Here is a 13,964-nt window from a genome sequence, read left to right on the forward strand (position 1 = left end):
CATCTTTCAAGGAGATTATTCTGAATAGTACCACAAGTAGCTTCACACCATGATGAAATTACAATGTAATTAATACTTGCAGTAACTTATGTGTTGCCGTTGTAAGATTAATGCAGCATTTCAGATCAACTTCTGCGTGTGTAAACTAGAAACACAGAAAAGTACGTTTTGAGGGAATGGACAGGGCAGGCATTTAGTATAAATTTGTTAACCTATTGTCAGAGCTTTTTTCTTATTACAAAACAGAAGAAAAGTTTTTTAAAATACTTTTTTGTTTTGTTTTACTTTGGAACTTATTTGAGTAATCTCTTAGACATGGTTTATTTACCCGTATTCCTTGTGTTCTTACTGTTCTTTCTTTTTGACTCTAGGACAAACAGTCATGGCAAAATGAATATGAAGTCTACAGTTTGCCTGGAATGAAGCATGAGAACATATTACAGTTCATTGGTGCAGAAAAACGAGGCACCAGTGTTGATGTGGATCTTTGGCTAATCACAGCATTTCATGAAAAGGTAAAACTATTTAACGTTTTACTTTAGTAAAGTCTGAATTGGCCTGCGTACCTAATGTTGGCTATAAATCCCTCAGAGTTATTTTTCATGACATGTTATAGTTGATTAATATTTAACCTGAAAATAAAAATCATTCTTGAATAAAAATGTTTTAAAAGGTAGTTTAGTTTAATAAAAGAGCAAAGATGGCAAAATTTTAACCTAAAACCCTACTCATATAAACCACCCTTTTGTTCCTTACTTCTTGTGCTGTAATTACTCTTACAAACATTTATTTTAGTATAGGTAGTGCTTAGTAATTTTCACTTACCATTTACAATTCATTTTGATTACGTGAACCATTTTTTTCAGTTTTAATCAGTCTTGCTTAGTGACAAAACCAGAGTCAGGAAATTTATCTCATCTTTGATCTGTCACTAACTTGTAGGGTAATTATCACCAACACGTAATTGCTAGTTTTCCTCAATTTTTCTACTTTTAGAGTCAGTGTGAAAGTACCATTAATGAAGTAGGAAATTTTGTTTTTGGTAATTGGTTTCATCATTGTGAAATGTAAGTGGTTCTTTTGCTTCTGTTAATTCTTGACCTAAAGGACAACAATAATCTCTAGAAGAATATTCTATATATTAGTTGTTGTTTTATGTTGTTATTTTGTGTTCTGCTAGTCCCATGATGTAAGAACTCTATAGTCAGGATATTTTAACTTTTAAAATATTTTCTAGAACCTTAGATATTCAACTGGTGTTTAAAACAAAAAGCTTGTCTTATGGATTGGTGGAAATGGACTATTCTTGTAACAAAAGTTTAAAGCTCTGGTATTTCTTTCTGGTCAAATGTTTATTAATGTGAAATGGAAGGAAATTTTAACCATTCCAGAAAGATTGTTTCTTGGATATTATTTTCCCTGAAAGGAAAGATATGCTGCCTTCCACAACCTCTTATAGGTAAAAAGAAAAGTCTCCTTATACATATGGCCTTTGTCAAGAACGTAAGTTTCTATTTTTCCGTCTTTTTTTAGGGTTCACTCTCAGACTTTCTTAAGGCTAATGTGGTCTCTTGGAATGAACTATGTCATATTGCAGAAACCATGGCTAGAGGATTGGCATATTTACATGAGGATATACCTGGCCTAAAAGATGGCCACAAACCTGCCATATCTCACAGGTAGACTATATTTGTATTGTTTTCCCAGATAATTGAGTGTACATTTACTAAACTTTTAAGCCCGTGGGTAAATTTTTATTTTTCCTTTGTTATTCAGTCATGCTTTACAAGACAGTTGGTTTTCATTTATTTTTTAAAATTAGCTTTGAGATTGGCCAGGAAGTATTTTGGATAATGTATATGTTAACATTATTGGTAAAGTTTCATGATCTACTTCATCTCATTTCTGAAAGCATGATTGAAAATAAACTATATTTTCTCAATCTCAAAGGAAAAAGACATTTGTTTTACCTCAAAACATGATATACTTTAAAGATGATTATAGATAGGGATTATTATCCAAGGGCATGTAATGAAGGAGAGACTTTGAATGTCTCCCTTGCTTGTTTTTTGAATGACCTTATTATCTTTACCCTGAGCCAAGGTAGAGGGAGGCATCACTTAAACAGTTGTCCGGTGAAGAAATAGTTCTTAGACCCAACACTTGTCATGCCCGCAAAAGGAAAAATGATTGTGTCTTAAACATGGAGTTCAGTTTGCCATGTATTTAATTTTCTTGAACGTGGGATTCAATTTGTCGTCTCATGTTCAATTTAAAGATGGTTGTTTGAAAAGTAGGCATTAACTGATTCATGGAACAAATACTTAGCTCAGTGTCACCAGGTGATGTTTTAGGTTGCTCGGAGCCATTATTGTAAGTCAGCCTCTAATTTAGGTTCTGATTTTGCAAACTTTAAATGACGTCTACCTCAGAAATAACTCTTTCTTCTCACTTTCTTACGTGCAGTCTATTGGCCTCTTCTTGGATTTTCCCTTGCCCTACCTGGCCACATAGGGAATTAATCCTTAAGAATCCCCAAAGTTATTAAGAAAAGGTCCTGAAAGTCTTTTGAAACTAAGATTGATTGGCTTTTATAGCATTTGGGAGTGTCTACTCGTGCTTTCAATATCCCATTCTTGGTCTGTGTATCTGTACATAAATTTAACCACTAGTCATGGCATAGATGTATTTAATTAGGGTATAGTAATCTCTAGGATGAGCCAGTTGAGACAGGTGTGTAGAAGAGGATATCTTATTGCCTTGAAACTGTTACCCTTTTCAGAACACCAGGATCTAGCTAGAGCAGTGTATGTTTATGGTAAAAAGTTTCTGTTATCCATGCCGTAAGATGCTTTTCTACAACCAGGTGGAAGAATATAAGAACCTCTATAATAAGGGATTATTCTAAAATGTAGGTCTGTACCAATAACCAGAAGGCCCCAATTCAGCTATATTTAAAAAATTTCTTCATTTTGGTTTAAATTTCAGTTTCTATGGGAGTTTGCAAGTAAGAACTCTAAAGTATTATCTTAAAAAACAGTAGTTTTATGATTGGTAGGTGGATGACATAGGTAACATATCTTTTTGACATGGCAAATGTTTATATAACTGCATTATAGATAGGATTCCTTCTTATTGTCCATGTTATGAATAGGGGTTTGTCACTGTGCTCTTGTGTTAAAGGCTACATGGGGGCTCTGAGCTTTTTCTTTCTCCCTTTCTCTGCATTTCATAATTTTGAGTAACTATTTTTTCATAGTGTACATATTCCCCCTCTTTTCTGCTTTCAATAAAAAATTTAAAAGATAACTTGTTTAAACTTAATTTGAATACTCTTTTTATTTGCAAGGGACATCAAAAGTAAAAATGTGCTGTTGAAAAACAACCTGACAGCTTGCATTGCTGACTTTGGGTTGGCCTTAAAATTTGAGGCTGGCAAGTCTGCAGGCGATACCCATGGACAGGTAAGGATGATGCTTATAAAATATAAGAAAAAATAAACTTGTCCCATATTTTCTTAGAATGGCATGTCAGGACTGAATTAGTCTAACATTGTTGTGGTGTTTAAATCAGCATCTAATAGTGTTACGTGTTAAAGTTTCTGAGGAAGACATTTTCATATGATGGTAGAGGACTCAGGTGGTTTAGATTAAGCACTTCATAAAACAATAACTTAGACACATGTCATAGGATTCTTTTTGAAAAATTGATCAAAGAATAATCCACCACCTTTTAATAGACCTCATTCTTAGGGAATTCTTCTTATGAACTCAGTAGTTTTAGTCTGTTAGTTCTTTCACCATCGTAAGAAGAGTGGAAGAATAATTAGTCACTATCCTTACTACAGTGTATTAAGATTCCCTGTCCCTTTTCCCATGCAATAATAGTTTATTGCTTCTTGTTGTTTATTGCTTCATTCATTTCTTTAATCAACTTGATGGCTTTTCTCCAAATTCTCTCCAGAGTTCAGAGCACTTGTAAACCCCTGAATTAAGTAACTCTGACACCTCTGTATACCTCTATGTGCACAGAGATCTTAGTAATAGGAACCTCTAGGAAGTCCAGAAGGGAAAATAACATTATCCATACATTTTATTCTCAGAAACTTTGAGGCTGGAAAAGATGTTTTCATTCCTACAAGGTCACCTTTTATATTTATTTATTTATTTATTTATTTATTTATTTATTTTTGAGACAGAGTCTCACTCTGTCACCCAGGCTGGAGTGCAGTGGCATGATCTTGGCTCACTGCAGCCTCTGCCTCCCGAGTTCAAGTGATTCTCCTGGCTCAGCTTCCCGAGTAGCTGGGATTACACGCATGCGCCACCATGCCCAGCTAATGTTTGTATTTTTACTGGAGACGGGGTTTCATCAAGTTGGCCAGACTTGTATTGAGCTCCTGACCTCAAGTGATCATCCCACCTTGGCCTCCCAAAGTGCTGGGATTATTGGCGTGAGCCACCATGCCCAGCCAAGATCACCTTTTAAATCGGGGAAACCAGTTCAACCTAAAAGGTGACATTTTCTACAAAGCTAAATGATTCAGGCCTTTGACATGATCATTTCTTCACCTTTCATATCATGTAAATTATTTGACCAACTAATTCTTAGCTTTCTTTTCCCCAGCATATCCTGTTGGTTCCTGAGGACACGTTTTTTAAGCAGTCATGGCACCACAATTTTTGGCAATANCATGATCTTAGCTCACTGCAGCCTCTGCCTCCCGAGTTCAAGTGATTCTCCTGGCTCAGCTTCCCGAGTAGCTGGGATTACACGCATGCGCCACCATGCCCAGCTAATGTTTGTATTTTACTGGAGACGGGGTTTCATCAAGTTGGCCAGACTTGTATTGAGCTCCTGACCTCAAGTGATCATCCCACCTTGGCCTCCCAAAGTGCTGGGATTATTGGCGTGAGCCACCATGCCCAGCCAAGATCACCTTTTAAATCGGGGAAACCAGTTCAACCTAAAAGGTGACATTTTCTACAAAGCTAAATGATTCAGGCCTTTGACATGATCATTTCTTCACCTTTCATATCATGTAAATTATTTGACCAACTAATTCTTAGCTTTCTTTTCCCCAGCATATCCTGTTGGTTCCTGAGGACACGTTTTTTAAGCAGTCATGGCACCACAATTTTTGGCAATATTGACTCACGGTTTAAGAATGTAGTTTGGGGTAATGGTCAGTAGCCATATAGCTCTAGAAAAGTTGACTGCAAATGTATATGGGAATGGAGGCAATTTTGTGGAGACTACTACCAAGGTTGTGTAGGAAGCCTGAGGACAAACTTCTAAGCTAATTGAATGACTATCATAAGCATAAGACTAAATTCTGGGAACGTATTCTTAATTTGGTACCTCATAAGCCCTCCCTCCCCTATTTTTTGAGAAAAAAGTTTGTGACTCATTCATGTCATATTTTAACTCCTTCACAATTGGGTTCTATGATTAGTTAAAAATTAATTGCTTACAGTAATGACTCCTCGACTTTAGATTTCATGGACCAGAAAATTTCAAAAATATCTGGAAGGACTTGCATGTTATTGCACATTTTATATAGTACAAAGAACACATATAAAAGGGGACATTTTATGTCCACATGGTAAATAAACCATAATCTTGTAATAAAAGAGGTAGGTACTTTGGATGGCATACATTTACCTTTAAGAGAAAAGTAGGTTTTGGGGAAACAGTCACTGATAGCACAATTAAAATAATTATTCAGAGTAGTAAATTTTTTAAAAGTAGAGCCACTTTTCCCTTTAATGTGTTCTCCTTGAACTTTAGTGATCTGTCTTTATTCTTAAAACAATCTCTGTTACATGTACATTTGCATAAATTGCCCAACTTTTAGTCTACAGTAGAGATTATAGCCACCTAAGGATGGAGCTTTATGGACGTACCAATATCTAGACTGTTCTCTAGTTCTGATATATCACAAGTATGTTGTGATGTACCCAGCTATCTCACAAATATTTTTAAGCATTCATATATGAATGTTGTCAAGCACCAACCAAAGCTAGCTGTACTAGCTTAGTAACCATAGTTACAGTACTAAGAAATACCAAATTGTTGGGGACAGATATAAATAAAGGACTCCAAGACAGAAGAATTTATGAATAAACAAATACATAGATTTTGTACAGATAGAACTTTTAATGTCAGTGTGTCCTTTACTTAGCTAATTCTTTTGCAACATTAGTTTTTTTTAATACAGAGAAAAGGCCTCAAAAAAGTTTTTTAAGCTACATTTCAAACAGTTTGCAAAGGTAAAATTGAGACGTATGCAGCATCCTTCTCCCAGCTGACCATCGGTTCAGTTTCTTGTGATTACATCCAGAAAGGGGAACATAAAAACGTCTAAGTCTGCACCAGCATAATGTCTGTTTGATGCATTTTTTAAGTATACACAGAAGGATCTTACTATTTATATGCTATAGTCTGGTATACCTTACCCTGGTAATAGACCACATTTGGTTTTGATTCATCTTACAAAATCATACAGTGTTAGTTCAGAAAGTTAATGAATGAGTACTCTTTGCTTTTAACATCTTTTTCAGGTTGGTACCCGGAGGTATATGGCTCCAGAGGTATTAGAGGGTGCTATAAACTTCCAAAGGGATGCATTTTTGAGGATAGATATGTACGCCATGGGATTAGTCCTATGGGAACTGGCTTCTCGCTGTACTGCTGCAGATGGTAAGGGAAAAAATATTTTTAAAAAAGATATATATGCCTACCACACATGTATGAAAAGGGATGATACACTCCAAGGTAATATTTTAAAGTATAGTTTTTTTTTTTTTTTAATTGACTCCAAGAGGTGGTAGAGAATTCAGGAGGCAGAGGAGCAGAGTGTGGGGTAGGACAGGAAAGGAATTGCTATGTATTGATCCTTTACTAGCTATGTTACTGGACACTTCACATACCTTAAGGTTATTTCCTAAAAGAGCTTCAGAGGTAGTTATTATGCTTTACATATGAGGAAATTGAGATGCAGAGAAATTAAGTAGTTTGCCTACTTTAGCCTCAAACTGGTAAATGATGAAACCTAGATTTGAAACTCTGATCCCGACATAGGGAGAGGTCTGCTTTAAGGTCGTATGGGTCCTGCCTCCCAGGTTAAAGGGTTTCTATTACTTGTTCTTGTTATTGAAGTCCATGTTAAGTCTTATAGATATTTGCTTTTATTTATTTATTTTTCTGGGTACACTTTCAGACGATATTCTTAGTGTGACAGAACTATAGCGTTTCAAGCACTCTCTCTTTAGTATTCCTTCATAAGGTCTTTACTCTGTCTTCAAGTATGTTGCGGCGTTTTTTGTTTTGAATAATATAAGACAAACTTGCCGACTGCTAAACTCCTAAACAGATGTAAATGAGCTTGATCTGTTTATTAAGTTTTAATTTATAATTGTCTAAAACCTTCCTGTGATTGTCAAAGACCATAGGAGAAATTGTGAATATTTTAAGTTATAACCAACGTAACCTATGTTACTAACAATATTTTATTTTCTGAGTACTGTAATAGGCTCTCATTGTACGACAGATTGCCAGTGGAATATGAAATTCAATATGGGGTACTATTAAAGGGAATTTAATGGAGTGCTCAGAAATGGGCACATAGTCTATAGGCATTCTTCTGGGATTGAGGGATTGGCTTGGGAGTCAGTGCTAAACCTATGAAAAGTTGAAGCAATTTGGGAATAATTTTAGAAGTCTTTAGGAAGAAGAGTAAGAACTCAGACTATTTTGACTCAAAGTGGAAGAGGAATTACATTTATGATGTGCATTTATGGAAGCAGAAGTAGGTTAGATGGCAGATGTTATAGGAAAATATATTTTATAAGAACTTGATTAATATGAACTCTCCATAGCAAATCATTGGATTAAGTAATTTAGGAGACACAAGACCCTGTTCTCAAGTAATATACAGTTTAGTTAGGGCAATAAAATATATCCTGGACAATTAAATCTAGAGTAAGCTAAGTGTGAGTTGTCTAGCCCATTCCCCAGTACTGCATAGGTATTCAGTAAATGTTTCTGGATGAGCACAATACTTAAGAAATACAAGCATGTGTTTTAGGAGTTTAGGGGAGAAATTGCTTTGTTTATGGAGAAGAGGAGTTATCCGAGAAGTTCTTTTGGAAAAAGAAAAGGCTAGATACTGATTTTTCTTAAATACCATGAAATAATTTCAGAGTCAGGCATTTCTGACTCTTATGTCAGAACCCAACTCTTTAGTCAGAAATTGGGGTAGAGAGGATAGTGTGAGCATTAATTGCTAAAGTAGGTGCTTTCACATTTGTTGATGGTTACTTGTTTGTTAAATGAAGTAGTTCTCAAACTTTAATGTGGCATACCAGATTCTTAGGAATCTTGTTAAAATTTAGATTCTGACTCAGTAGGTCTGGGTTGAAGCCTGAGAGTCTACATTTCTTAAAAACTAAGCTACCAGTTGACGGCAGTGTTGCTGGCCTGTAGACCACGTAAGTGTTGGTTGAATAGACACCTTAGAATGTCAGTACTCTGTCACTGGAAGTGCTCAAGCAGAGACCAACTGTCCGGCCATAAAGAATTCTTATATTTGAAGAGGAGTGAGTTAGATGATCCCTTTATGATTCATTGTATTCTATCCAGGAGTATTTACTGCATTTCAAGAGCTTCACAAAATTGGTGTTTATGCACACATACAGCTGGTCACTGATACTGCTCAGTGGTGACCTGTGTCTGTCAAAGGAAGGCAATCTAGCAATTAAAACCACAGACTTCAGAGTTATTCAGAGAGTTGGGTTCAATTCCAGCTCTACCGTTTAACAGCTGTATGTCTTTGTGCAAATAATGGAACTTTTTTGAGCTGCTTATAAGGTAAATAGAGGTAGTGCCATCTTAACCCTGTGAAGTAAGTAATATATGTAAAGTTCCTGAGCAGGATAGGTGCTCACTGGATATTAGTTATTATTAACTCCTAAATATAATTTTCTATTTATCTGAGTAGGCCTAAGAAAAAAGGAATTATTTATATTGTTTAATCTTGTCTATGAAGGCATATCCTGACTTGTTGGAACCCCTAGTTGGAGAGCCTGTTTGTGATTTTCTAAAAAATAAACGTACTTTTTGGCAGCTGTTGTGAGGGAGTATAGAGAAGAGGTATGACTCTGAGGTGCATAATTCCTCATGTGGGGCATGCAGGGGGGTTGGATATGCCATAGAATAAGCATGGTTATAATACATTGAACCTAGAGCCTCCAGAGATGGAAGCACCACTGTTAACATTCTGATCTGAACTGTAAGGATTGAGTACCCTAAAGGGATATTATATAACCTTAATTTACAAATACTGATTGTTCCTTATGTCCTCTATGCAGATGGAAATAGGCATCCTTTATACCTAGATAAGAAAGCTCCTTATACAATCTTTAAGGGAATTACATGCCAAATTATAGACCTTTTCATTTCTCATATGTTAGTTTGGTCACACTATGGTATAAGTACAGTTGAGAATCTGTTTCTCTTCTGTCCTCATAGCATGTAAACAGTTGGGAAAAGGTGACAGTATATTTTAGAAAGTTTGTACCAGTTTGAAAGTCAGGAGGATTTTAATGAAAATGATTTATTTTTCTTCCTTTTCAGGACCTGTAGATGAATACATGTTGCCATTTGAGGAGGAAATTGGCCAGCATCCATCTCTTGAAGACATGCAGGAAGTTGTTGTGCATAAAAAAAAGAGGCCTGTTTTAAGAGATTATTGGCAGAAACATGCTGTAAGTTATCCAGTTAGCTTTTCATTTGAAATTCCAATAAAACACTTTTCAGAGGAATTATTTATCTCTGCACATTTCTCTTTCTTCAAGTATTTTCTGGGAGGTGATCTTCACACAGGATATTCTAGAGCTCTGGATGCAGAATTAGGGCTATGTCTGTATACCCCTGAAGGTGATTGTAAACTTATAGAGCTTTAGAGGGCTTTTGTCTCAATGGTCCTGCACAGAAGAGTGTGTCATCTAGTTTCCCAGGGAAAAGGCATGCCAGACTCGGAACCTGTGGATAGTTGGGTAACTTTGCTGATGACCACTTCCAATATAACATTTTAGAAAGTTTATGAAGCACCAGGTTTTCTCCTCTCTATGGGAGTTTGTTGTAGCCTTTTGATTTCACCTTAGAGAAGACTTTCAAGTCTTAAGTAGTGCTTTAAAACTAGAGACCAGGCACACAACAGTATTGCCTGGTTATTTTGGTCTAAATATAGCTAGAAACATGGCTAAAACCAGGTAGATAAATCTCAAAAGGGGCTTTCTGCTCTTCTGTTTAATTGTAAGATAGAAATGCTGATATTAACTAAGAAAATAATAAAATGGTTAGGTCCCCTTTATCCTTGATTTTTGAGTCCATTTGAAGGGTTAGCATTGAAATGACCTGGTTTGTGAACAAGGGATAGAGTTTTTTTTGTTTGTTTGTTTGGTTTTTTTGGCGTTAAAAAATTCCTGTTGTGATAATCTCATGCTTAAAAAGAAAAAAAAAAGCTCTCTTTATGCTTTTCTTCATGATTCTGCACATGGTATTCAATAAAAGTGACTGTTGACAGAAACTTCTTTGACCCAGAAAACTAGCCATTTCTTCATGAAAATTTTATTCTATTTCCTAATAGAAAACAAAAATTGCTGTGGCGTTTGAGTATGTTTTTCTCCTTTTAGGGAATGGCAATGCTCTGTGAAACCATTGAAGAATGTTGGGATCACGACGCAGAAGCCAGGTTATCAGCTGGATGTGTAGGTGAAAGAATTACCCAGATGCAGAGACTAACAAATATTATTACCACAGAGGACATTGTAACAGTGGTCACAATGGTGACAAATGTTGACTTTCCTCCCAAAGAATCTAGTCTATGATGGTTGCGCCATCTGTGCACACTAAGAAATGGGACTCTGAACTGGAGCTGCTAAGCTAACGAAACTGCTTACAGTTTATTCTGTGTAAAATGAGTAGGATGTCTCTTGGAAATGTTAAGAAAGAAGACCCTTTGTTGAAAAACGTTGCTCTGGGAGACTTACTGCATTGCCGACAGCACAGATGTGAAGGACATGAGACTAAGAGAAACCTTGCAAACTCTATAAAGAAACTTTTGAAAAAGTGTACATGAAGAATGTAGCCCTCTCCAAATCAAGGATCTTTTGGACCTGGCTAATGGAGTGTTTGAAAACTGACATCAGATTTCTTAATGTCTGTCAGAAGACACTAATTCCTTAAATGAACTACTGCTATTTTTTTTAAATCAAAACTTCATTTCAGATTTTAAAAGGGTAACTTGTTTTATTGCATTTGCTGTTGTTGTTTCTATAAATGACTATTGTAATGCCAATATGACACAGCTTGTGAATGTTTAGTGTGCTGCTGTTCTGTGTACATAATGTCATCAAAGTGGGGTACAGTAAAGAGGCTTCCAAGCATTACTTTAACCTCCCTCAACAAGGTATACCTCAGTTCCACGGTTGCTAAATTATAAAATTGAAAACACTAACAAAATTTGAATAATAAATCAATCCATGTTTTGTAACAAATTCACTGTGTTATTTAAGGGAAAAAAGGTAAGCTATGCTTAGTGCCAACAGTTAAGTGGCCATTCGTAAAGCAGTGTTTTAGCATTTCTTGTGCTGGCTTGTAATGTAGGGAAAAAAAGTGCTGTTTTTTGAAAAGATGGTGTCATTTCCCCCTTCTTCCCATGTTTTAAAGCCCCATCTTATATCCAGTTCCCAAAATTTGCATACTTACCTAAGTATTTTTTTTTAGGTGTGCTGTGTTTGGGGAATATTTGAAAATTTAAAGCATGATATAAAATTTTTTTAAGTGAGCTGTGACACTGGAAAGCTCTTCATTTTGTTTAAAATAGAGTTTTTTCTATTTATATTGTAAAATTGTAGTGTATTTCTTTTCACCAAACAGTGTGTGGGACATTCTTTATCACTGTTTAGGATCACCTCAGGAAGTGTCGTTACCCAGAATTCCTCACTGTCTGCTTTGAGACTTGTAACTTTATCACTATACTTCTGCTTGGTGCCATCTTGTCAGAGTAATATTTGATGTCTGTGATATGTAAAGAATTATCCTAGGATAGAGATATTAAACTTTAAGCAGATTTCAGATGTTACTGCTTTAAAACAAATCAGGGATAACAAATTAAACATATAACTTAAAATATGCAATGACATTTAGAGGTAACCAATGTTGATATAGGTAACATAGCCTAGCCACCTCCCCAAAATTGCTTTTACAACTAACACTGATATTAATTTAGGATAGTTCATGCCTTATCCTTGCTAAGAAAATGGAATTGATGGTAGGCAGGTGCCAAAGTGCTTTTCAATACCATATTACGTTAGAATACAATTGGATTCTTCCTCAGATTTATACAGGCCAAAGTAAAACATTAATTTCCTGAATTTCCAGATTACCAATCAACAAATAGCCAGTATTATGCCATGTTATTTCTGTCAGGTCATTTTAAAATCCATACGTTAATTTTATAAAAGAATTTTTTACATGTCACTGTCAGAAGCTCACTGTGAATGTGTTGTCTTCAAATCGTTATTTAACCACACAGTACACTACATTTTACATATATGTACGTAATCTCTGGGAATAGTAAATTATGTTATTTATAAAAAATACATAGGTCAACAGACTTTAAGCAGGGAGGAAAAGAAGAGTAATAGCGTCTGTGTGCCGCAGACCATTCAGAACTGTCACGCGTGTCCCCATGGTTTCATTGTATTCCTAGCAATTCCCTTTTGAATGTTGAGTTCACCTCTATTTCATAGAGTACTTGGTCTCTCCATTTCTTGATCTGGCTTTGCTTCCATTTAAAAACTAATCAAGAAGGGAAAATACTGAGAATGTGCATACAAGAAAATCATTAATTTTCTGAAGATGAATTTCTACCTGTTGTGAACATTCAACTTTCTTTTAAAAGTTAAAAAAAATCAAAACAAAATAAACAAGGGATATTATGATGAATGTTTGGCTTATGTGAGTACTAGAGATAAATTTTTTTAAAACCAGTTATTCACAATATAAAATGTTTTCAAGTTAGAAAAAATTTTTAGAAATCCTGGGTATTGTATTTAACTGTAGCTAACCAATTTTAAAACTTGTATTCTTTTGAGAACTATGATTAATAGAAAAACTTTTTTATAAGCAGTAAAATAAGACTGTTTCAGTGACTACCTGTCCTTATACCTAGTCTTGTTAAAACTTTCTTTTGCAGGGTATTCAGTGTTTGGTTTACAGTCAGTGCAGAGTGGGCAAGTTAACAGAAAGTTTGAGCTAGAGATACTGGAAAAAAAGATCAAAGAATGAGAAAAATGGTGATCCATTTTGGGGCAAACTGAAACCCCCCAAATAACTCTTTCCTCATGTGTATGGTGCTCCTCATGACTCGTCTTGTATTTTGCCTTTCTGATACCCATCAGAACTGCTGCTGCTCTAACTTATACTCTTTACCTTGCCCAGATCTCCGCGTAAGGAATGCTTTATGATCAACTTGCCATAGGACTGATGGATTAACCAGTGTTCAGCTTTATTTGAAGTCTATGCCCTGCACAGCTCTTGTATGTATTTTAGATGCTAGAAGTTTTTTTTAGCATGTGATGTGTGATTCTTGTTTGAATTCTAGGTACCTTGTGAATTCCAGAAAAAGAGACTGTGCCTCACGATTGTTAGTCCCATGAACTTGCACTATCTTTCATGGTGATGTTTTGAAAATACAATCAGGAGAAAAACCCAGCTTCTTCCAATTCTTTGGAATTTAAAATAGAATCATATCATGAAATTTAAAAAGAATCTCTTTGGTCGCGTTTCCTCACCTCTAAGTAACAGCTACATTTAAGTAAAATGCAGGTGGTAGGGAAAAAAACCATGGCCAGATAGTTGTTTAGTGGAATAAACTGATGACTGTTTTTTTTTTT

The 13,964-nt window shown here is 35.5% G+C and overlaps 1 protein-coding gene across 2 annotated transcripts in view; it reads left to right on the top strand.

Annotated features, from left to right (window-relative positions):
• The window catches only part of ACVR2A (activin A receptor type 2A), an 86,934-nt gene extending 75,498 nt beyond the window's left edge, over positions 1-11,436 (top strand). Inside the window, exons 7-12 of one of the 2 annotated variants that reach the window (XM_017847626.1) lie at positions 372-515; positions 1,534-1,679; positions 3,350-3,464; positions 6,564-6,702; positions 9,637-9,767; positions 10,698-11,232. In XM_017847626.1, the coding sequence (XP_017703115.1) occupies positions 372-515; positions 1,534-1,679; positions 3,350-3,464; positions 6,564-6,702; positions 9,637-9,767; positions 10,698-10,892 (870 nt within the window). In that variant the 3' untranslated portion in view covers positions 10,893-11,232. Of the gene's footprint in view, positions 1-371; positions 516-1,533; positions 1,680-3,349; positions 3,465-6,563; positions 6,703-9,636; positions 9,768-10,697 lie in introns of both variants that reach the window. The other variant, XM_017847625.1, reaches the window with a different exon arrangement.
• The last annotated feature ends 2,528 nt before the right edge of the window (positions 11,437-13,964 follow it).

This window comes from Rhinopithecus bieti, unplaced genomic scaffold, assembly GCF_001698545.2.
Source record: "Rhinopithecus bieti isolate Rb0 unplaced genomic scaffold, ASM169854v2 scaffold_28529, whole genome shotgun sequence".
Classification (NCBI taxonomy): Eukaryota; Metazoa; Chordata; class Mammalia; order Primates; family Cercopithecidae; genus Rhinopithecus; species Rhinopithecus bieti.